This window comes from Nematolebias whitei, chromosome 11 (assembly GCF_014905685.2).
Source record: "Nematolebias whitei isolate Nwh7 chromosome 11, NemWhi1, whole genome shotgun sequence".
NCBI lineage: Eukaryota > Metazoa > Chordata > Actinopteri > Cyprinodontiformes > Rivulidae > Nematolebias > Nematolebias whitei.
In genome coordinates, this window is record NC_056508.1 from 28,771,810 (window position 1) to 28,796,980 (window position 25,171).

At 38.9% G+C, this 25,171-nt stretch overlaps 3 protein-coding genes across 3 annotated transcripts; all 3 read right to left on the bottom strand.

Moving 5' to 3' along the window:
- Positions 1-1,806: 1,806 nt before the first annotated feature.
- On the bottom strand, positions 1,807-9,815 carry tktb (transketolase b). The gene is made up of 14 exons (XM_037684835.1): positions 9,544-9,815; positions 7,791-7,908; positions 7,591-7,704; positions 7,383-7,480; positions 6,548-6,739; positions 6,177-6,304; positions 5,846-6,042; positions 5,442-5,606; positions 3,910-4,066; positions 3,699-3,829; positions 3,538-3,621; positions 3,342-3,438; positions 2,798-2,917; positions 1,807-2,544 (listed from the first exon to the last, which is right to left on the bottom strand). Exons 1-14 carry the CDS (start codon positions 9,648-9,650, stop codon positions 2,372-2,374), a joined length of 1,881 nt encoding a protein of 626 aa, XP_037540763.1. The 5' UTR covers positions 9,651-9,815; the 3' UTR covers positions 1,807-2,371.
- Positions 9,816-10,663: 848 nt separating this feature from the next.
- Positions 10,664-14,074, bottom strand: lrrc23 (leucine rich repeat containing 23). Its single transcript, XM_037684105.1, has 8 exons — positions 13,903-14,074; positions 12,236-12,345; positions 12,002-12,122; positions 11,780-11,921; positions 11,495-11,625; positions 11,262-11,398; positions 10,892-11,096; positions 10,664-10,696 (listed from the first exon to the last, which is right to left on the bottom strand). The coding sequence occupies exons 1-8, from the start codon at positions 13,972-13,974 to the stop codon at positions 10,664-10,666; spliced, it is 951 nt and encodes a 316-aa protein (XP_037540033.1). The 5' UTR covers positions 13,975-14,074.
- A 781-nt stretch (positions 14,075-14,855) lies between these two features.
- rbm10 (RNA binding motif protein 10) lies at positions 14,856-24,752 on the bottom strand. The gene is made up of 23 exons (XM_037684836.1): positions 24,657-24,752; positions 24,210-24,274; positions 23,606-24,119; positions 23,357-23,527; positions 23,184-23,253; positions 21,778-21,851; positions 20,816-20,902; positions 20,625-20,685; positions 20,372-20,530; positions 18,536-18,696; positions 18,194-18,291; positions 17,980-18,067; positions 17,626-17,800; positions 17,429-17,526; positions 17,203-17,284; positions 16,963-17,054; positions 16,671-16,862; positions 16,383-16,565; positions 16,194-16,250; positions 15,884-16,075; positions 15,450-15,497; positions 15,292-15,341; positions 14,856-15,137 (listed from the first exon to the last, which is right to left on the bottom strand). Exons 2-23 carry the CDS (start codon positions 24,224-24,226, stop codon positions 15,047-15,049), a joined length of 2,760 nt encoding a protein of 919 aa, XP_037540764.1. The 5' UTR covers positions 24,227-24,274; positions 24,657-24,752; the 3' UTR covers positions 14,856-15,046.
- Positions 24,753-25,171: the final 419 nt, after the last annotated feature.

A 25,171-nucleotide genomic window follows, 5' to 3' on the forward strand; every position in this document is an offset into this window, starting at 1 on the left:
TCCTCTAATAATCAGAACTCAGTCACTGAAGGAGAATCTGTTTATTAAAAGGAATTCTCGAACAAATGAATTTTCCTCCACATGAGCCCAAATTTGTCTTTGAGGTTTTATTACAATAATATCTAGTATGAAAAAGAAAATAAATTACAAAAACAATAATTAACAAGTTAAACAATAATTAATCAGTCGTGGATTCATTTTCTTTTATCAAAGGTAAAATTGATTTTTTGAGTAGGATTTGTTTTGGTGTTTATACGCACACAAATTTAGACAAAGTCTAATTATTTGATAAATAATTTACTTTGGAAGTTGGATGAGATAAGTTATTTAATGTGACCAGATCAAGTCATTTGTTAAATGATTTATCAAGTTGCATCAGCTGAAGACCTAAAGTTGTGTTCATGTCAGAAGGTCTCAGCTCCTTACAGGTCAGCCTTGAGGCCTCGAATTATCTCACATTTCCACAGTTTTGTTGGTTGATGAGACCAGGACACACCACGAGGACAGGACTAGCCAGGCACTGCCCAAAGTAGCCGAACGTTACTGTGACTGTGAAGCCGGACATCAGACGGACACATCTGGACGGGGAAAACAAACCAACTGAAAAGTGTCACACTAAGAAACTTGCTTTGAACTCTCAGCTCTCAGAAATGTTTTGGGACATTCTGAAATATCTGAGTCCAACAGTGAATGTGTGAAAGCATGCGACATAATTCAACTCAAAAGTAACTTTAAAGAAAACACTTCAGGGTGAATCTGGAAGACAAGCTAAAGGTCAGAGGTCATGGTGAGGGGAGCGCATCTCGAGGTTACAGCTGTATGTCGTCTCAGTGAAGGTTACTCCGACGAGCAGAGCGCAACTTTATTTTTTATTTAATTAATGTCAGCAACCAGATTGGAAGGTGACAAAGTCTTGTCTATTTGTCCGTTAGGTCATTTATAGTTTGTGTACTAAAATGACCATTGTGTTTTGGATTTTTGTGAGCAAGATTTAAAAATTACAATATTTATTAAATAAATAGATGATGTGTACAATCACATTTTTCAGTAAAATGTTTATTCCCCTCATTTTAACTAAGCTGTTTATCTAAATCCATCTTTGCAAGCTAGTTTGTGTCATAACTTCTTTTGACATTGAAAATGTTTATATAAGGTTGTTCAAAAATAAAAGAAATATTGCCTTGAGTTTAATTTGCTTTACGAGTCATTTGTTCACACAAATGCTTAAGGGACTTCATTTCTGTGAATCAATGAGATTTTTGTCTCACAAAAACATTTTTACTGAGGCTTTTTGAATCTTTAAATGTGCTTGATGATTAATAAACGAAATATTTGACCATAAATTTCTTTAAAAATTAACTTTAAGTAGAAAACAAGTATCAAACAAGAGTTTTCTGTTGAGGACTTCTCAAACAGAAATGGATAAAACGAAACCGGACCTGAAACATGAGACAAAACGAGAGATCAAGAAAATTAATTTTCAAAAGCCGTTTTGAAATACACATCATGTCCACCATCATACTCACCGAGCACTGACGGGGGATTGTTCCTGGAGGCTGAGGTTAGGAGGGCTGAAACCATTAACATTTGTGTCAAACTAATAAAAATGCAACCTAGATTATCTAATGGTGGGAAAGATGTAAAATGACAAAACTGAGGCCTGTGCATTCCCTGAACACAAGGTTTCTCTGCAGGTTTGGTTTGTAACAAGCTATAAAAATGTTGTGAACCCAGCCAGTGTTTGGTGTCTTATGCGTTTTAAAGTTTATAATCATGAATCTGGTAATAAAAAAACTGAAATGATCATTACAGTTTTCAATAGTTTTATTAGAACGTTTGACAGATTTGATAACCGCAATGTGAAACGACAAGCAACAGTAGTAGCTAATGTTTGTATTCAGCACATCACAGCAACGACAGGAGGACTCTGGTTATTTTAAACAGCAGTAAAACTCATATCGGCATGTTTTAAGTTCACTCTGGTGAAAATGGAACACCTCTGTCAAAGCTTCAACATTTAAGGCTGCCACGACAAAGCAATGGATGCAATCTAATACAATGAATGAACAGACAGGGGAGAGGAATCGTTAATCTGAGGAATGATGCTTTGAGTGTGAGAAGTTCTGATCTACTGACAAAACCTGTTACAGTATTCAAAGTGTTTGTTTAGTGCATCTAGCTGGGCAGGAAGGACTGGGAAATGTGGACCAGAATGTGCGTCGGGCGCTGACCACACTGCACTCCAACACAAACAGCAATGCAGGGCTGGTGAACTGCAGATTCAAAGCCACAAGGTGGCAGCAGAGAGCCTAACAGGTCTTAACATTAGGACCAGTCGATTGTGACGGAAGTGCAAAAATTTAAAAGCGCTTTAGTTTGCGAAGGTCTGGCGAACGGCAGTGACGATGTGCTTGGCACTGATGCCGAAGAGGTCCAGGAGCTCCTGGGGCTTCCCGCTGCGGGGAACACCAGAAACTGCCAGCCGGGTCACAACGATTCCAGGCTCGCTTCCCACTGCAGAGAGCACCGCTTCACCAAGACCACCTGGACACAACGTGACACACGAAACAAATCAATTTAAAAAAAAGGAAAAGAAAATGCATAAACACCCACATATTATATTGATTTCAAATCTAAATATCAGTCAGAATCAAAGTTTAAAATAAAAACAATGACTTTTTTAAGACTAAATTTTCATTGTGATTTAGAAAAATAAAAAGTTTTCAAACAGCTCCAGTGGGTAAAACCACATAATGACGTAAATGCAAATGAACCCAAGGGAGAAAAAAAACCTTACCCTCTTTGTAGTGGTCCTCCACTGTGATGATATGCCCCCCTGTGGCTCTGGCGTGGCTCAAAATGGTGGAGGCATCCAGAGGCTTGATGGTGAACGGATCAATTACACAGATGTTCTTTCCTGTAGGGGGAAAGGGTTTCAGATTTATAGATTAGTCCTTACCCACTAAATCATTTAATGATCCAGTTCTTTGTGAAGTAAAATACAGATGCACAATCCAACAAAGTTAAGTCAGGTCCTCTGGACAGTTTCCTTTTGTTGAAATGTTTCATCTTTCATCCAGAAGACTTCATCAGCCCAAGGAGCCACAACTAACTCAGTCGTATAAATAGCACTTTACATAGTTGGTCAACCAGTTTGGTGGTGCTCAGATGGTTTCTGGAGTCCGCCTTCTCATCAATCCACCAGTCATGGCCAAAGTGGTTCAAAAGATCAAGGTTCATGCTCGATAATCCAGGTGTTTGTTACTTTGTTAGATTGTTCTACCTGGATTATTGAGCATGAACCTTGCTACAGATGCACAGTATTTGACTAGTTCGTTTACCTTCGCTTTTGAGAATATCATAGGCCGTCAAGGCTTCATGTAGAGTAACACCAGCTCCAATCACAGTCGCCACATCACTGTCAGACTCACGCACCACCTGGAGCAACATACTCATTCATGAGGTAAAATGCAACAGGTTTATTTTAATTTTTATATAAATAAATAATTGGGGAAAAAAAATTAAATATACTGTTACCTTAGCAACGCCCAATTCAAACTTCTCGTCAGGAGAGTAGATCACTGCAGTATCTGGTCGACTGGTACGAATGAAACAGATTCCCTGAGAAGAAAACAATTTGCGTTATTTATACGACACATGAGGATAATCTCTGGAATATCGTGAGAAAAGCTTCGAACCTTCGTGTTAGCAGACAGTTCAACAGCCCTCTCTGTCGACACAGCATCACTAGGATAAAACACTGTACATGTTGGAATGGCTCGGAACATGGCCAAGTCCTCCAGGGCCATCTGGGATGGACCGTCCTCACCTGAAGACAGAAACTGATAAGAACAGACTGCACCCATCTATAACCAAATAACAAACGAGAGGTTTCAGCTTCATGTTTACCAATGGAGACGCCACAGTGAGATCCTACGAGGTTGACGTTCGTCTGAGAGATGGCTCCCATACGAATCTGATCATAGGCTCTGGAGAGGAATGCAGCGAATGTGCTGGCAAATGCAACCATGCGGTCACGGGCGGCACAGCCGATGGCCACGCCCACCTGCAATTATTAACAGTTCCACTGGTTAGTCCAAATTAGAACTAATAAGATTATAGAAACAAATGTTGATGACTCGGGTAGTAAAGCTGGAATTATCCGATATAAGACTGAAGAGCAACATCCATCCAGTTTTTTTTTTTTATCCACTTTTCCTTTCCAGGTTGTGAGGCAGCTGGTGCCCGTCTTCAGCAGGCACTGTGAAAGACGGGGTACACTGGACACATTGCAAGTCCATCACAGAGACACCTATAAAGATGAACGTGACAGCCGCTCACTCTCATTCCCACTTGGTACAAATTTAAGCTACTGGTATGTTCACAATGAAAGAAAAAGTGATCCAATTCCTTTTGTTTTGTTTTTTTCTTCTCCATATGAGACTCATAACAGATATTTTTATGACAGTCTGAACATGACAAATCTGATTTTTTTTCTAATCTACTCTGGGTCTTTTTCATGTATGGTACTCAGATATATATTCAAAGTTTTTCATAGCGACCCCAGTCTGGATGGTCTTGTCCCATTTCATGTCAATGAGGTAAAGGCATCTACCTCAATCAATCCAAATACTGATACCAACGTCTTGTAGTTTAAAGATTGTAACTCTGCACACCTTAAGCTGCAGAACAAAAATCCAGTTGTGTTTTTTTTTTTACCCCTCTTGTTCTGAATAACTAAGAATCTAGAGCAATATACTGTATATCAAAGTTGTTGTCAGATTGTATCAACACCAACGTGAAGGCATGTGGCTCCCATTCCAGAGATGCAATTCTGCAGAGGAACCGTGAAGAGACCAGAACCAACGTAAAAATTGGACCAAACAATCCTGTCAGATAATTTAGTTGGCTCTAAATGCACAACTTCAGAATTGATACACACGTGCTAACGTGTAGCATCCGTATTTACTTCCTTAACAGAGCTGCACGTGACGTCATGTCTTCTGCATACGTGGGTCTCTTCAGTGCAATAAGTGTTCAAACTAGAGTGTGAAGACAGTTGCATTTAAATTATAATGGAATTTTTTTTAATTAACAAAAAAAGACAAATTTGCAAGCACAAAATTGTAACTGAGCATTAAACCCTGCGGTGTGACTGTAGCGTTAAGAGTCACCAAATAACCCAACATGCATGTTTGTTCTGTGGGAGGAATTCGGATTACGTGGATAAATCCACACATGTATGGAAAGAACATAGTCCACGCAAAAAGGCCAGGAGACGAACCTATGACCTTTTTGTCGTGAGGCAACAACTCCCTTAAATGCAACAAATTAGAAATATTCTAACAAATTATAGTGATTATAAATATAAAGAAAAGATTAAATCAGCATCAAGCATTGGGGAAAACAAACAAACACCAAGACTCTACAACAATATTTACCATATTCTGCTCAGCGATGAAACATTCAATGTAGCGTTCAGGGAAGGCCTTCTTGAAGAGTTCAGAGAAAGTAGAGTTTTTAGTGTCTCCATCAAGAGCGACCACTCTCTTGCTTGCCTGGCCCAGCTTGGCCAGTGCTATCCCATATGCTCGCCTTGTTGCCATCTAAAGTCAAGAAACGGTTGAGGTAAAAACAATCAAAAGGTCAACAATTTACCAATGAATAAACATTCAACAAGAGTTGAGAGTAATCAGTGACCTAAAAAATGTGAAGACAAGACTTGAGCTGTTAACTTTAGGACGTTTCATTCACGGAGTGTGTCAGTGGGTTTGAACTTATTAAAGAACAGTCACCATTGCCCTTTAAAGCCCTTTGCTGCATCAGCAAAAGCAACTTAAGGTACCTTATCTCCTTTCTTGTAAGCTGGCGGTGAAGGCAGGGAGATGAGGCTCAGATCAGCTGGTGGCGTGTCATCACTGGGCAGCTCAGGGCACAGGGTCTTATTGGGGACTTGAATCTGTGACTGCAAGTCCTTCAGGATATCATCCAACTTGTCCTTAGGAATGGGCTTTCCGTGCCAGTTATCATGATCTTCAATGTCTAGAATTTAAAAAAAATGAACAAGTCCTGTGTAAATTAAAACATTATAAAATATATCTTGTATACATGACACATGTCAAGAATGATAGATCATCACAAATATACATTTGAAAAACATGCTTCTGTACACATACTTTTGAGCCCCCTTCCCTTAAATGTTTTGGCAACGATACAGGTGGGTTTATCCTTGACCTGCTGAGCCTGCCAGAAAGCTTTGCAAAGCTCCTCCACATCATGTCCGTCCACAACATACGTGTTCCACCTGCACAGATTTTACAGAATACCACTCATTACTATAAATATGAACCACAAAAGCAAAAATGCAAACAGTCCTGTTAACCAACTCAGAGCGACTTATGACAAAAATGGGAATTCATGCATGCAGAGTGGTGGAAGCTGCTCACAAGAAATTTCACAACCTTTACAAACAGATTTTAAAATTTGACTGCAGTACAATCCCATACAATAAAAATGTTTTTAAAGAGGGTTTCCATTTGTTACTGACCCAAAGGCTTCACAGCGCTTGCGGTAGGTCTCCATGTCATGCTGCAGGGGTGCAGCCTCACTCTGACCCAGTCGGTTGATATCCAGGATTGCCACCAGGTTGTCCAGCTTGTAGTAGGAGCCAAAAGCCATGGCCTCCCAGACAGACCCCTCTGAACACTCTCCATCACCCAGCATGCAGTATACACGGTAACTGCAGTGTCAAAACAAGAAAAGAAAAGAGTGACTGAGGAATCAATATCAGTATACAAAAAAATTATAATAGTTTAGGTTTACAACAGGGAATCAGACCTAATGCTCTTAAAAACACATTTTGTAACAAACATTAATAGCAGTAGATGTACTTGTTGGAATGAGTTTATGATAAACCCCTAAATTGTGGACCAACTTAATACTACTAAACTCGTAGCAGGACATAAAAGTTTACGTTACACATGGGACAAAAAAGGGAAAAATTTAAATAAATAACATTTGACTGGCCGTGAAATAAAAAAAATTTAAACAAGCCACAGAAAGAGCCAAAGTCTGTAAGACATTTGCATCACTTCAGCAGAACTGCTGACACATCCTGGTCTCTAAAAGATTAGAAAAGACTCAAAACACATGAGAACAATGCTTTCATAAGCAATGCTGTTGTGAAACAAAAAGGTAAACATTGTACCGCTAGTAATGATTTAACTAATGAGACTTGTCAAGCCCCTTTAAAATGATGCAACTTAAATTCAATCTAACCAAATATTTTAAACCAATGCGGACTGATGTTTAAGATCACAGCACATACCAACTTTTCATTTTAATTTCTTCGTGAACTTGCATCATTTTGGACCTATACTGACCTAGATTTGTCAAAGTATTTGCCAGTATAGGCCATCCCACAGGCAGCTCCAAGACCCTGTCCAAGAGATCCTGTAGCCACGTCAACAAACTCCAATTTCTGTGTTGAATTAGAAAAAAAAGGTAAAAATAAATAAATAAAAGCACAATTTAATAATACATCATAAACATGAAAAAAAAAGAAGAACAAAGTCAGGATTGCAGACTCACTGGTGTGGGATGCCCCTCGAGGTCACAGTCAATCTTGCGCAAGTTCAGAAGATCAGATTCTTTCACAAAACCTGCCTCTGCCCAGGCAGCATACAGGATTGGTGCTGCGTGACCCTGATAAGAAGAAACGGTGGTAACAGTGTCTTTTAGCAGGCTTAAAACAAATACAACTCAGCTTTCAAATTAAAAAAAGCACTAACCTTTGAGAGGACAAAGCGGTCATTACACTGATTACGAGGATCATCTGCCTTATAGCGCATGGTGTGGAAGAAGAGCACAGACATGAGCTCAGACGCACTGCAGCATGATGTGGGGTGGCTGAAGAGCAAGAATCAAAGAGCCCATTGATAAAAAGGTGACAGTACAACTACAGCTGCATTAGTAATCGGAAATAAAACATGCACGTTTGTGTGTTGTTAAATTCAAAACTTATGTTGGGATTTTTTTCAAAGTGAAATCACACTTTTTACTTTTTGAGTATGTGACAACTTGAAACAACCTTGCAAAAAACACTACTTTTGACAGATAAGGATGCTTTTGAAGATAACTAGGTTTTGGGATTAGAAACTTCCTATAGTCAATAGTTTGTAAATGTTTAACCAAACCACCCTGGGTTACCACACTTGAGCTCTAAGGACTAAAAAAGTAAGCAAGCTTGTGAAACTGTTAGTTGCTGCAAATGGTTGGGAGTATTGTAATCAGTACTTGTAGAAATCCAAATTTACTCAACAGATCTAAACTTCCCTTTGTGGTTAAGTTACTACAATTTCTACCATGCTGCAAAGAGTTACTATAACAGTTTATTGTTCAGTTTTATACAATACAAGACCCATTTTCTGGTTTACCACTTGTCCTCATGTCGAGAGGTAACTTGCTGAAAAATAAAGCAAGGTAAATTCAGAAAACTGGGAAAAGAAATCAGATTTTCAGACAAACAGGTGATGTTCCGCATTGGTCAAAGAATGAGGATCTATGTAAAGTGTTGGGCATGAACAGTAACAAAAAAAAAAAAGGATTATTTAACCGATTGTGAGAGCAGTCAAATGTCAAAACACCATCATTTCCTTGTTGAAAACAAAAAGAAGAGCAAAACTGGTTCATCGACTACATTTTGTTTAAGACTGGACAATGTGCACCAAACCACAGTGCAGAGTTTATGAGGTTGCACTGCAAATATAATCCATCAGGAAGTCTTTTATGTAGAATCATCTTGGCAGATGCTGTTTTGACCCAACAAACTGGTTCAAAACCAACAACTTGACTTGTCAAAGACAGACATGATGGTACATGTGATACCCTCCCTTATGACTAGCTGAGAAGCAGCCACAGGAGACATTTTGTCATTCATTGTGGAATCTTGATTTTAACCATCCATGTGTTGAGTGATAGACAATTAAATGCGATTACAATCCTCAAAAAACTAGGAGCAGAAAGGTGACCGATAAAGCTGCACCCTGATCACTGTTAATATTAACACAGGTTTTTCTGAATGAAGATCAACAGAAGCCAAACGACAAGATATCGTGAATATTTAGTGTCAAACTAGGATTATAATAAAATGGAACATAATTTGTTCCCTCGGGGGTTATATAGCGTTATTATTAAACTAACTACAAAACTTTACGACCATCACCAACATAACGTATTTAGCAAGTAAAAGCAGGCGACTATGCTCAACTACAAACTGCTTAGAGATATAACTGTGTATTTGTACTTATAAAATAGTCATTACACATATGTGTACATTAAACACCTAAAATCCGCACACATCCGTGAATGCTAAAATGCTAGCTAAGTAACTGTTAACTTGCTGCTCGCGCTACAGCCAAAGTCAATATGCAGCACGTGCAACCAGGCCCTGTGTGTAGCGCGAGCGTCTGCTGCAAGCTACAATGAATGATAATTATTTTAAGTAGGACTTCGAATACTTCCCATTTAGTCTGAATGACTTACCCGGAGTTAGAAGCGCATGTAGACTTGATGGAGTTGATCCTTAGCTTGTTAGCGATGTCTTTCAGACCCTGCAGAGTCTTCTCGTCGGGTTTATGGTAGCTAGTCATGGTTTGTAATGGGGGACAACTCGAGTCGGGTTGGCTTGGAGAGTTTAATGGAGGTTGCTGCTTGAACCGAACGGCTGCTAACCGGAGTCCTGGGCTCTAGCTAGCTGAGCTGACCAGTTAAATAGGCGGGAGTTAAGTAATGACTTAAGTAAGAGGACGGTGAGTGACGTCACGGGGAGGCGGGGCGGCACTCCTATCCAATCAAAGCATTGGGAGAAGTGGCGCATGTTGCGTAGATGCCGGTGTCGCTCCACACAAAATCTTTTCGGTTAGATATCAGCTTTACACATCTGAGTTTATCTCATCTTCCTTTTAAAGTTCACAACCTGACGCAAATTCATAAACACTATGGTATGTGTGGGCATAAAACCAGGTATTATCAATGGTGAAATCGGAAAGCACTAGTATTTTTATAAGATACAATTCACTTTTGCTTTAAATAACCAAGAGGTAGTGGTTGTATAAACAAATTGAATTGGCAGGTCTCTCTTGTAAATGAGTCCCCGAGGCTCAATGGGATTAACCTGTCTAAATAAAGGTTGAATGTGAACAACCTTTTCCAGAAATTCATTGTCAACTTATTGTCTCCAATGGCTTCTGTGTACAGTATATGTGGACTGTAAATGAACAGAAGTAATGCAACTGTACCTTTAAAGGCTGCAGTTGGGTGGCTGCCAACTAGGAAGTGTTGGCCCATTTTGCTTTCTCATCCTAACACAGGCAAATAAAAATGTGTAACAATACAAGGTTCAAGTTTTTGTCCCACATGCCCATGTCCATGCATATATCCCATATCCTCCTATACCAGAAAAAAATGCATTTTAATTGTTAAATGTGGGTGTGAGAATACAAATATTTGAAAGATGAATAATTAAACAAGTTGTTCTTTGTTTTATATTGTATTATTTCAAACAGAGGCATAATCACAGTTCCTCATTTATACACAAAAGTCTTACTCTTTAAGAAAGTCAGCTCAGTCCAACACTTCCCTTTTCTGCTCATATTTTGAAAACTTATGGCTCAAGTATTTCCTCTTCGTTAAGTTCCTGAAATGAGATGCATGAAATTATTATTATTTTGGGGGCATTTCACAATAAAATATATACAAATGATTTATTATTAAAAAAAAAAAAAACACACACACACAAATATAAAAAATAATATATATATATATATATATATATATATATATATATATATATATATATATATATATATATGTAATATAAATGTATTTTTACTCTGAACATTATCTGAGCTTCACTTCTCTCTTCAGAGGAGACAGGATCTTTGTCAAGTCGCTCCAACTGTGGCAATATTATTAGCACACTCAGGCGGTAGTCTGATATTTCAGCCAGCAAATTCTCAGAAAGGACCAAAGCTCGCAGGGTTTGTGACACATGGCCAACACTTTGTATGGCCTTTTCATCTGAGATTAAATTGCCTCTAAAGAAGGGACATAGAGACAAAAATACTCATTTTATTTGGTGTTTTATAATACAGACGTTCCACATATTTCCTATTTTTTAATCCAGATTTCCCCATACTACATAGGAACCCATGAACACCACAATGGCTATATGTTTTTTATGTCACAATGTGCGAGTGTACCTGACATTGAGGTAGTGAAGACACTTCATACTGGGGCTGAGACCATCCAGAGATTCAAGCTGGTTGTTTCGAAGATGAAGTACGGTGAGGCGCTCCAACTTCTCCAGACCCTCAAGACGTTTGATAACATTTTTGGCCTTTGAAAAAAGCAAAAATGATCATAAGCAGGCTGTATTTTCAACCACTAGTTTAAGTCTGACGGAACTGGATTCATCTTATTTTTTGTATATTACCAGATATAGTTTTCGCAAATTTGGAAGGTTAATGCCATCGGTGGTATCCAAGTGGTTTCCCCTTAGCTCCAGTGTCACCAGATTTGCAAAATGGCTACTCTGAAAACCGTTCAGTTGCTGAATACGGTTTCCTGAGAGAAAAGTTGCAAAATATCATATTGAATTCTTGATTCGTGACATTTGAGTAAAAACTGATAAGAATTACTACAAATGAAAATGCGAACTTATATCAAACAAAAATAACTCTCTGCTCTGTTTGTGTGGACTTGTCTTCAAATCAAAAACCTGTAAGATCGAGGCTCTCCAAGGCGGGCCCAGCTAGACCATCGAGGTCTGTTAGTCTGTTAGCTGCCATACTCAGCCACTGCAGGAAGGAAAGCTCAGGAAAGGGTTGTCCCTTAAAGGATGCCACAACATTATTGTCAACCTGCAAAGGAGATGCAAGTCAGACTTTACAACCAACTAAGCTGATGAATACTGACATACATGGAGAAGTCTCTTTCTTGCCTTTAGCCAAAGTAAATCTTTCAAAGTTGCCAGAGGAGACAAATCAGCGATGTAGTTGTTGGATAAGTCCAGAAAGCGTATGTGAATATAACTGCTGATTGCAGCTATGCTATCCAGTCCTCTGAGGGGTACAGGGTTAGGACAAACACAAGGGGAACAAACAAACAAGCTAAATGCCATAAACTGTAATCTGGGGGCAAACATGTCATTAAATTCACGTGCTTTGCATCTCACTTGTTATTGAGGTGCAGTTTGATAAATGCGTGCCCTAATCTATTTCCTGTCCGGCACAGCAGTGACAGCCCGTCACAGATAGTTTCTTTGGTCAGCTGGACAGCTTGTATCTGTGGAAAACAAAGAGGGAATTTTAATGAGGTATAGCCTTGTTTATTGTATGATTATAGAAATAAAATCACTGAAAAACTTGGGGGGGTGGGGGTGTTTGTTCTGTAAGGCACATGTAAAACTGCATGTTATTATCTAAAGAGCTTTTGAAGACTACCTTATCTGCAACCTGTAACAGAGAGAGAGCGATCTTTATACATCTCTCTCCATATATATATATATGTATATATATATATATATATATATATATCTAAACAACACTACCAGCCTGATCAAGAAAGCACATCAGAGACTCTACTTCCTTAGGCAGCTGAGGAGAGCTGGACTGGGAAGCTCAGTCCTCACCTCCTTCTGCAGGTGTGCAGTGGAGAGCATCCTGTGCTCCAGCATCAACATGTGGCATGGAGGCTGCACAGCTGCAGAAAGAAAAGCTTTGCAGAGAGTGGTGAAGGCTGCACAGAAGACTGTTAGAGTCATTCTCCCCACCATCACAGACGTCTACACTTCCAGATGCAGGAAGAGGGCCACCTGCATCATGAAGTACCCCACTCACCCAGCACAAACACTTTTTGCCCCACTCCCCTCAGGCAGAATTAGCTTCAGGAGCATTAAGTGTAGAACCACCAGACTGAGAAACAGCTTCTACCCTGAAGCTGTTAGACTCATGAATCCCTAATCAGGATTATCACTGTGAAATTTACTGTGAAAAAAAAATCATTGTAATGCCACTTAGTTGTTGATACGTGACTATGATGATGATCTCATGCTGCTGATTTAGTTCATGTTGCTGTGTTCATTCATCCTCATCTGATACAGACTCATGTTTGTGCTACTGTTGTTTGGCACATTGTTTTGTACTATTAGTACTTAGTGTATTCTTAGTTTAGCGTATGTCTTAGTTCATGTCTTGGATCTTATTGCCGTTTGTCTTTACAATTTGTATTTTGGTTGGATAACTGGGACCCTGTGTACATAGTTTTGTTCCACTTCATGCACGTGGTGTGAATGACAATAATCAATCATTGGAAAAAAAATAAATAAATATATATATATATTTATGTGTATAATACTGGCCGAAGGCATTTAATATAAATTTCAGTGTCTGAACCTGGTCTTCATATTTAGTCTAGAGAAGCAAGGTATAAATAATTGTTGAACTTCTAAACCTGGATCTGATTATTGTTGAGTTCCTACTGGTAATATCTTAGCAAAGTCTTAATTAGCTTTAAAATAGTCAATTTAGTCAATACAACATTATAAAAATATAAACATATATTATAAATATAAAAATAGTATTTTTTTTTATATGCAATACTCAGTTTTTAATAAACACTTGACTTTAGCTGCAAACTTTATAGAACATCTTGGAATATCTTCTTTCTCCATTTATAGACAACGATCAGTCAACAATCACACATAATTACCCATTAGTCATTGGTAAATTATGGGCATGACTGCTAATTTCATGCTAGAAACACACTTTGCTAGTTTACTGAAAAAAAAAACCTTATGCCAACAGTCACCATTTTTTACTAGCCATATCATGAGTACTTTACCTTCTCGCTTTCTTCGACTCCCTTTGAACTATCTGCTCCTTCCACATCCGACAGGTCATCCTCATCAAACATCCTGGTTACCAACTAGCCTTTTACTAAAGCGAACTGTGTACCACTACCAAACCAGCTAGACGTGCGTTCTAACTAGTATATCTCAATAGCTCCAAACTTACAAAAAAACAAACGACCAAGTATTGAATAAGCTTAGTTAACGAAGTGTGTAGTTTTATCGATTGTTTAAACCGTTTCACGTTGTCCAGGAACAAACCGAGAGCTGTTTACCGTTACCATGGAAACCACAGCCTTTGTGCGAGCAGCAGCAATAAAGGATGCCAAGAAGAAACTTATCTACTTTTCTACAACTAAATCTCTTGGATGAGACATTGTATTTGAAATCTAATGCCAGTATTATCATATTAATATAGTTTTCATGTAAAAAATAAAACTACAGTTTGAAAAAGTTGCCGTTTACAGGCAATTTCATTCAAGACATCAAAGTAGATGAAAGTGTTTAATTCACTTACATTAGCTTGATGAAACAGTCACATTATTATACAAATACATAAATGAAAAATAATTTCCAAACATGGGTATCTATTACAATGTTAATTCCAGTTTGATAATGAAACACTTCTCATCTCACAATGGTAGTGAATGTGACCTTATCTATTTCCAAAGGTTACAATCGCTTTTGCCTCAACTGTAGAAAAGTGCTCATTCTAAAATATATACAGTTTATGCCCAGAACAACCATTCACTGAATGGAAAGGAACACAGCTTTAACTTAAAATTATACGGTGCATAGACATTAATATTGGAAATTCTCATTTGCTGCCATTATCAATCTTTTATTTAAAAAAAAAGAAAGTGTTTTTCCAAACCACATAAAATCTGAATAATACACAAGAGTTTGTTCGATGAAAACTGCATCAATCAGAAAGCAAGCAAAATTGTGCAATTTGTGCAATATTCCAATATCTACTGCTACAGGAGGATATGTCCATGGGATTACCACCACCGAGCATTACCACTGTTGAGGTAATTATAATTTCTACCCAAAATTAGGTTTTATTAAAGATGTCAACAGTGAAGAATTGTATGTGGGTTACGGTGTTTTCTGGGTCAGGAAGTTTAAAGAATGTGGTCACTCCACTTGCTTGTTGCGCAACAAAAGTCCTTTTTTCATGCCTCCTTGCAGCATCCTTGCACCAAGACTAGTGCCTGTGATTCCATCACTACAGAAAAGAGGAGAGAAGAAATAGATGAAGACACAAGCAAGCAAATAACAAAAAGTAACAACCCTATAAAAAAAAAAGATAAACATAAAAAATAAAAATCAAACTAAGACTTGATAATTTGGTCAGCATCTTTGACATCACTACAGCTTACACAGGGCTAAACTTTCTCTTCTTAGTTTCAGGAGATCCATCGGCTCGTCTCTGCATCAAAAATAAAAAAAAGACAAGATTTGAAAAAGTGCATTTACACTATAGTGAACAGTAAATCTAAACAGAGCGGTTCAAACCAGCCTTTGACACTTGACTAACCTCTACGCCAAGAGCTTCCATCTGACCTTTTCTCTGCTCCAAGTTTTGCTGAGAGAACAGATAAAGAGGGGCAAGAAACAATAAGATAAAAAAATACCATTTAGTAACTAAATAATTGCCTTCCTTGTGGTGTTTCATACACAGCGTCCATGCAGAATAGACTGAGCTACTCATAAATCCACTTGTGCAAATGCCAAATAACAGATTAGCACAACTGCTGTGTTCTAATAAAGCATAGTAACTATTGTAGAGAGCATTCTTTGCTGTGGTTGCTGTCAGAATGCTTGTTGCTTGAACAGACGAGCACTGAAAAATGATCATTAATGCTTTGTTTCAAACGGTTACACTTCTGTTTTGCTGCTCATACATATCCAGCAGTGTACCCTCAAAATCTGTAAACAAACTATCCAATCTGTGTATGTGATGTGATTTACCTTGTGCAGTTCAGAGAGCTGCTGGTGCCTGATGAGAGCTTCTTTGCTTGGGAACTGCCTTCTGCACAGCAGACAAGCCAGTTTAACCCAGTCTGTCATTTTCCCTTCCTTCTCATCTTTGTCGCCTCCTTCATCTTCGCTGTCACTTTCTGCACTGTACGCCGGGACGAGACCAGACTGCCGAGGAGGCGACTGTGGCAGATTACACAAAAAAATCAGAGTGACAATGACAATATGCTACAGGGTGGAAAACAACGTAGCTACACCTGTTAGTAATAAAAAAAAGTTAGAAAAACCTATTTATCCTTACTTCTGTACTTAGTCGAATCTGGTCTAGGAAGCTCTGTGGCCTTTCAGACAGTGCGCCCTGCAGAACAGAGAGAAAAAAAAGTTTGTAAAAGAACATTCAGTTAATAAAATCTGCACAAGCTTGTTAATCAGTCTTCCAATGTGCTTTGATGCCATAACACTCAAAATCAATTATCTTAGGGTCACTCACCTTTTTCTCCAGAACTGCATAGCCTGCATCAGCGCTTGCAGATTCTCTGTAGTCATCCAATAAACTTTGCCCAGGTGCTCGTGTGTTAGCAGAAGGGCCAGCGGCAGGGGACGAAGAGACAGAGCGCATGTTTTCCTTTTGTCTGTTGAGACTCTTAGCCCAACGCTCCATATCTTTGGCAATCTAAATTAATACATTAAAATTAAAAAAAAAAAAGAAAGACTGGGTGCATATTTATTTGCAAAAATTACAGTCAGCTTTCTGTGTGTGGCTGTCTTTGAACAGTACCTGTTGAGCAGTTTTACTCTTTGGTTTGTCCTTTTTCTCCTTGCTTCCTGAGGAAGATGGAGCCGAGTCTGAAGAGGCTGCACCATCTTTTGTTTGAGCACCTTCACAGTCGGACTGGTTGGAAGCAGGAATATAAGTGTGCTTCTCTCCATCCCAGTACATGTACTGCTGAGAGTGAGAGTTGTAGTAATACTGCCCAGGGAAGAAATACACAAAACCAGAAAGTTAAACTTGAGGAAGGATACCAGTTTAATATCTGCATAAACAAATATCTGTTTAACACAATAATTACCTGAGAATTTGCGTCATAGTAAAGTCCTGTCAATGGGTCATAATAATAACCAGAGCTTTCATCATACTGATATGTAGACACATCTGGAACAGCTGCAAAGCAAAATTCACATCAGTGTGACTATTTTTTTTAGATTTTTCAAGTCTTACTGGGTAATAAAATAACTTCTGCTTCGGCCAACCTCATACTGTTTCATAGTTTATTTATTTGCAGTCATTAGAAACATGAAATGAAACTTACGGTACTGTTTTAGCTCATGTTCAGTACCCGGAGTTGCAGGTTGGCTAGAAGTAGCTGGTTGTGGTTTTCCCACTATCTCAACCTGTAAGCAGACAGAGCTTTTAAAACATAATAACAGCATTCAACTGGGCATGTCAAAGTTTATTTGTCATTCGCACCACATATGGTACATGTATATACACAAAATAAAAAATGTTAAAAGGTAAAGCAAACAGTACTGTTGTACCTGTGTGGTGGCTGGGGTGACAAGAGCCTCTTGCGGGTGAATGAGAGAGTGCTGCACAGCTGCTGAACCAGACTTTAATGCCTCCAATGAAGTGACAGCTGTCAACAAGCAAATAAACTCAATCAAAAACCATTGCGTTCAGTTGTGTAGATCATAAAATAATCTTGAAATAATATTGATCTGGTATTGATTAGAACCTGTGGTCCCTCCTCCCGGGTATGCCCCATTTAAAGACGCTCCTGCAATCGACAAGGCAGCAACCCTGGAGTCTGTCATGTTGTCTGGTCCAGAATACTTGAGTCCTTCCTGACTGTAGGTTACTGCTGCCCCCTGCTGACAGACTGCTGCATCTACATCCTGCCCTGATGCGTTCTGAGAATTGAGAGAAAAATAGACATGCCACACAATGCTACAACAAAACCACAATAAAATACAAACGTGTGTATATATATATATATATATATATATATATATATATATTTATTTATTTATTTATTTATTTCTTGAAGTCTCTGTTTTGCAGTAATGTGAGGTTGGGTCAGATAAGTTACCTGAGTGACGGCCCACTGTGCAGCAGCTATAGCTGTGCTGGCCACTGTAGCAGCGCTCACTCTGCTACTGTCTGTTGCAAAGACATCACTAATGCAAAAAAAAAACAAAAAAAAAAACAGGATTTTAAATTTTATGGCTGCTGAATTTCATTTAATAACATCTGAATGTGAACAACAATGTTTCTGTTGCGGCTAAATCCGAGTGAGGGTTTACCGCTTGGAGCCTTTGGCATATTCCACCACAACAACTTTGCCATCGACAGACAGAGGTGGCTGGAGAGCCTGCAGGATCTGGAGCAGCTGAGAAGCCTCCTGTTCATAAAGCACACAGAGCTTTCACATAAGCAACGGTCGATGCATTTATTGTTTCAAACTATATCTACAAAATATCTTCAAGAAGGTTATGAACACAAATTCATCAAATCTGAAGACATTATTGTTATAAATAAATCAGCATTTGCCAAGTTACTTATTCTACATTAGTAAGTATGCCAAGCCTTTAAGATGCAACTTTATTTGCAGAGACTATGTGAATATGTGTCTTTCAAATTCTTACCACTATTGTAGAGAGTTGCAGAAAGGCAAAGCCTCTGTTGAGGTGTGTGTGCTTGTCTTTGATTAGACGAACATTGGAAGGGGAGAGAGTGGCAAATGGAGTCAAAGCAGACAAAATGGCTTCCACTGAAGTATGAGGACCAAGGTTTCTTAGAATCAGAGCTGGTAAAAGAGAAGTGTACAAATTATATATTTGTAAAAGTAAACAATAATAATAATAATTGTTAATCCAGGGGTTCTCAAACTTCTTGGGTTCTGGGACCCCCTCATAACCCTCATGTTTATTAAATAATTGTCTTCGTTTCTTTAATGCAATGGAAATATTTGTGCAACAAATACTTAAGACCTGTTCTTTAATAGTGTTAATACAATTTTTATACTTTTAAACACAGGGTATTTTTCATTCAAGACACACTTAATTAGCAAAAATTTTAATTTCAACTTCCAAAAATTACAGTTTTGAGAAAATTAACAGAATCAAAAATCTCTTTAAAACTTTACTTATTCACTTAACGAACATAAAAGTATTTCCACTTCTTCAAATTATTACAGAAAGCTCTTGACATCAGTAGTCATACCAAGTAACAGGGCTTCCTTTGTAAACCGATTGATGCCAGAATGCAAATATAGGGCAGGGGTAGGGGCGGACTTCCCTCAGAAAATTCTGAATAAAGTAGATGTGGTTCCTGCATTTTAGTGTATTTTAATGGGCTGTTAAACATCTACGTGCTTGTAAAAAATAAAAATTTTGCGGACCCCCCAATCACCAGCTCGCGGATCCCCGGGTGTCCCGGGACCCCAGTTTGAGAACCACTGTGTTAAACCATGCAACAAATTATTTCTAGGGATGCACGATATTATCTGCATGGTATCAGTATTGGCTGATATTAGCGTTAAAGTTCAATATCGGACATCGGCCATTCCATTAAAATAACTCGCCGATATAAAAGGCGCCGTTTTGCCTGCAGTGGCAGCACAACATGACGACGCTACGTGCGCCTACCTGAACTCACGGCGGAGAGGAAAATTCAAAATGTCGGTGGTGTGGAAGTTTTATTTTTTGTTGGTGAGGATGTCAGATTCAGAAGATTTATGGACTACGTTGAGCCTCGCTACATCGTCCCCAGTCGGAGATACTTTTCTGACTTAACCTTACCCGAGCTACAAGCCGTCATTTCCAACATCATTGAGAAGTTAATAGCCGACAGCACTTAGGTGAGTTTTACCACAGACATTTGGACGTCGTATTAGCCCCGTTAGCATGATTAGTCTTACGGCACAATGGATAGATAAAAACTTTGAACTTAAAAAGTCTGTCCTTCATGCACAGGAGTGCAGAGGATCCCACACTGCAGCTAGGAACCTGGAACAAGCCTCCACAAGTGAGACAGCATCGCAGGTGACTAATGCTAATAAATAACATTTAACACTTTTCATTTAATATAAGTTAAAGTGCTATGTATATCATATGGCTGTTACTGAATATCTGTCACCAGCTCTTACACAACTGTTGTAGCAAATAAGCCTAAATAAGACAAGAGGGCTATGTTCTGACAAAGGAAAGTGTATAAATGATCGGTATCGGACAAATAAGTTTTAACGTATCGGCATATCAGCCAAAAATCCAATATCATGCATCCCTAATTATTTCTGCTACTGATTTAGTAATAAACAGTAAATATGATTTTTTTGTTTGTTTGTTTACAAAATAACACTAAAAACACTACACAAAATGTTACTTGTGCAACAAAAACATATACGTTGTAAACAAAGCTGCTCCTCCCAGGTCTAACAAGAAAAAACTGCTGTGGCAAGAACAATAAACTGACAGGCTTACTGTCATTAGCAACATCAGCCTGCTGGGCAGCATGGCCCGGCGGGACACTGGGACCAGTTGTGTGGTAGGATGTCGGTAGAGGCAGTAAACCTTGGGCTCCTTCCTTCTGATGACTGACAGGCAAATCCCTCTGCGCCTGTGGCAACTTCAGCTCAGCCTCTACAGAAAGGGAACATCACAGTTATGCAATAATGTAATTACTGTATAAAAAAAGAGATTATCTCAGCAATTTACAACAGCTCCAATTAACTACCTGATTTAGGCACGCCGCACTTGAAGCACTTCTCCCTTCTTTTAAAGTTTTGCACACCACACTGTTAGAATGTCAAATGAGCTATTGTTAGAAAACTTCCTGAATGGGTCAGAGTGAGAGCTGTATAAGCAGGACCAGAAGAAATTTCACATCAGGCCCAAGTCTAACAGGCTTAATTTAACACACAGAACCTTGTTGCAGAGCCAGTCCTCGTTGGCCCGCGGTTTGGGGTCACTGTAGTGCATCGACACTCTCTGTCCCAGGATCAGCAACATTCCCTGAATGGAAAATAAAGAGAAGTAGGAAGGACAAAGAATGAATATCACCCATAATTTGGCCACATGCCACAGAGAGGCCTCATCTCACAAGAGATGAGAAAAAAAATGAAATAAAGGCAGGAGATGGAGAGAAACAGAGGAAGAGGGGATAGCCGAGGTTGAAAGAAAGAACAAGAGAACTGCAACCTTCAGCTTTAGAAAATTCGGACGGACTGAGATGGTGTGCGTGTAGTGACGTGGACATCCATTTTTAAGGACACCCGTGTTTTTGATCAATTGTTATCCCTCCCCCCTTAAGGGGAAACCTTCCACAGTATACAACACGTCATACAAGTGTCATCACCTTCACCCCTCAGAGACAGTAGCTTTGACCTAATTTTCTTATGACTGGAAAACAAACCCAGTAAAAATAAAAAAATAAAATAAAATGAAACACTGTTTCTGTTTTTATATATATAAAAAAAGACCTTGTGACAAATTGGCACACTATTCTAGAGGTGGTATTGTAAAATCTGGACACAGACATAAAAAAAAAAAAAAGTCAAAGAAAGTGGGGGTCCTCTGTTAAAAGAGGAGGTTATACTGGAAAAAAAAGGTGACTAGGGCTTCATAAACTGACAGACAAGCTTAAGCACAATGCATACATAAATTTGCCTGTTTGTGGAATTTGTATGAATATAAAAAACAAAAAAAAAAGATAAAATATATACTCTATATGAAATCCAACCTACCTCAGGCAGTTATCATTTTCCAGTGAGTTTCTACATTTCACTGGAAAACTTTATGGCGTGTTGTGGCTTGTGTATCATAATAACTACTGTCCCTCAGAATTAATCTATTGAATGTGTATTTGTGTCTGTGTTGGAGAGAGTGACCTGGTTGGTCTCCATCCAGCGCGTGGCCTCCTGTATGAGATTAAACTCGACGAAGGCGAATCCTCGGCTCTGACCTGGACACCGCCCAGCGCCACAGCAACCGAACAACAACATAACAACAACGCAGTGTTTGGGTTAGTGCTTCATGTACAGAGGAGATAAAGAGAGAGAAAAAGAGAGACCCTAAATCAGCTCTAATAAAATTCATCATTACATCTCCTCTCCCTCAAGTAGCCCGCACAAGGTGGGAGGATGCAACGTTACGTTACTCATCAGGATAAAGGAATGAGAGAGAAGCCTACCCACTCATCAATTTGGGTCTGAGATCTTTGGATTTGAATGATGAAGCACTCAGGCACCAACAAAATACACACACAAACAAATACACACATACATTTCTGAAAAATCGTCTGCCGGGCTACAACTGTGATGAATGAATATACATGACTGATAACATTGTACAACATATTTAGCTAGCATCTTTCATTAAAAACAGTAATCTATATATATATATATAAACAAAATGAATTAAAAAAACTAAAACCTATACAACCGCACTACTGAGGCTTAAAAACAGAGAATGACTAACGTAGAAAAAAGGAGTGTAGTGTTGGGGAGTGTAAGAGTGCCAGCGTCAGAGAAGCACAACTTATAGACAACCAGGAAGTTAGCATTGTGAGAGACCAGTATTACTGTACAGTGACCTTAATTGAAAAAATATTAGAGAAAAGAAATTGAATAGTAATGACACCCATGTAGCCAAGCATTAGCTGCGATGTTTGAATTCAGCTGCTCACACACCCAAACGTAACTACAATGACACAAACACACTTCGCTTGAAATGCTAACTTCTGATCTGACACATTTAGTTTGTGAATTTACGGTAACTTCTCATACATAACTAACTTCAGGATGGTAAGCAGAATCACAAAAGGGTAAAGACAATGTGAGCAACAAAGGAAAAAAAAAAAAAATCGAAGCTATGAAATGAACTTTGTTGTATGCCTGCATTTTAACGTGAAAACCTAAATTATTAGGATGCTTCTTTAAGACTGCGTGGATGTTGCCCTGGTAACCGTAGCACAGGTACAGAAACCAGAAAACCAACGTAATAAAACTGGGAAACTAAGCGAAGGTTTGCTCTGTATACGAGCATAAACCTGTAAGTTTTCTTGCTTTGCACAAGCCGTTAAGCCAGAAGCTCAAGTTTTATGAAAGACTGCAACAGCAAGAATAAGAATAAAAAATGGAAAGTGAAGATGCTCACTCCTAACACGACGTAGATTTAAGAGGCAGGTCAAAGTCAACATTAAGAGCTGTAAAACTGACAAAGCTGGTAGTCAATGACACTGACACAAGGAGGAAAGAAACGGAGTAAAACTCTCGGCCTGTGGACATGTCCTCACCTGAAGATTTATTCCTCATAAGCCGAACCTCTCTTGGCTGGATTCCCTGCTCCTGGAGTTGTGTTCGGATCTTTAAATAGAAACAAACAAAAAAAAGTTTAGATTTAAAATCAACAACAATAAAAAAGAAGAAAATCCAATTATCAACACAGTCTTGTTCAAATAAAATGCACCTCATTGGCTGTAGCACTGTGTGGAAGCATGCGAAGCATGATAATGTTACTGGGCCTCTCGTTGTGATCCAAATCGATACGGTAGTCCTGGTCCCTTGGATCCAGATCCTCAGCTGACAGGTCTTGGATCATATTTCCACATCCATGCTCCTCTGCTGTCACTGGGAAAGTCTATGAATTGATTGTATAACTATTAATGATCGAACTAGAACAGTAAAATATGTTGCAGACCATGCATCTATGTCTTACCCTCCTCCGTCCAGCTCCACGTAAGAACCTGTCCTCCTCCCTCCGTCTACCTGCGCCAAACTCCATCTGCTCAGGATGGGTATCAGCGGGATCCCAGTTGCCCATCCTACCTTCTGAGCGTGAAGCATTTTTTTCCAAAAAGCCTCTTCCACCTTTTTGTCGACCCCTTTCATGAAAAAACACATGTGGTGGCTCAGACCTCGGTCCACTCTCTCTCTGGTGGATGAGATGGGCCACAGCAGGGTGTGAATGAGCAAAAGGGGGCCACATGTGGCCTTTCCTATCCCTCCTGATGTTGCCTCTGCCATTCCCTCGGTGGTGAAATCGTACACCATCTTGGGGAAAACCAGCTGAGAAATCAGGTACACCCGGTGGCCCCTCGTGGTGGCTGTATACTCCATCATCCTCTGCTCCTGCCTCCTCATCCTCTTCATAATCTCGATAGTCCATGTCCCGAAAGTTGTGGTCATTGTTCATGTTGCCATAGCGACCTATGCGATCACCTCGCCCGCCTCTGTTGATAAAAATATATAGATACTATATATATTGCGTGATCCTTTTCTGCAACCAAATAAGACAATTTAAAATAAAAACTTCTACTTACCTCAGTTCATAGTCCATATCGACCCAATAATTCAGCTTCAAGACTCTGTTCTTTTTCTGTTCACACTGTTAGATGAGAAACAATATTTTAAAATTAACCTCCTAAAATAAGAGGCATAGTACAAATAAACGCTGCACGATGCAGACTTCTACAACTATCGATGCTAACCAAATTACAGTACTAAACAAAACTTAGCAAAAAGTGCCGTAGCATTATTTATATTGATTATAAGTAATCAATAGGATGCGTACGCAATGCATACGTAATTTTTTACTCTTTAACTGTGAGTTTTTAACAATGTCGCATGGCGGTCATCTCTCTGTTAGCTGCCAAGCTATCTCTTTTAGCCTGCGGCTAGCTAGCAAGCCTAAGCTAGATAAACAATACGCACACAGCTGTCATTGTTAAAATACAAAGAGCCTTTAGCAGAATTGGAGCAACATTTACCAGCAACGCGTGAAACCGACAATCCTCCCGGAAATGTCACGTTAAAATCCAGGTGAGTGAAGCGTTTAATTTTGTGTAAAATTAGCGTAAAATGGCCACAGTGAAATATACAAGTGGGCGGGGCCAAAACACGAAGCTCTGAAGACTGATTGGTTGTCAGTTGAATGTATGTTACGTAAAAGATGATTGGACGAAACAAATACGTGAACTCAAAGAGTCGAACCTGGATTTTTATTTTTTGTCATACATTTTAAGTTATAAGCGTTATGGTTTCCAAAATGTTTGGAAATGTATTTTGTTCAGTTAGTCTGGTGCAATTTAACCATGCTTAGTTATTTTTTATTGCCCATCCAAGACCTACTCTAAACAGAAATAAATGTTGAACACAGTCTGTTTCTATGCAGTCAACTTTGCTTTGTGATCATTTAGCATTCATTACATCTAAGCCCATAAATTAAAATTTATCATTTAACTGGGATCGTCGTATTTTTCCTAATTAAATTAACTTGTATAGT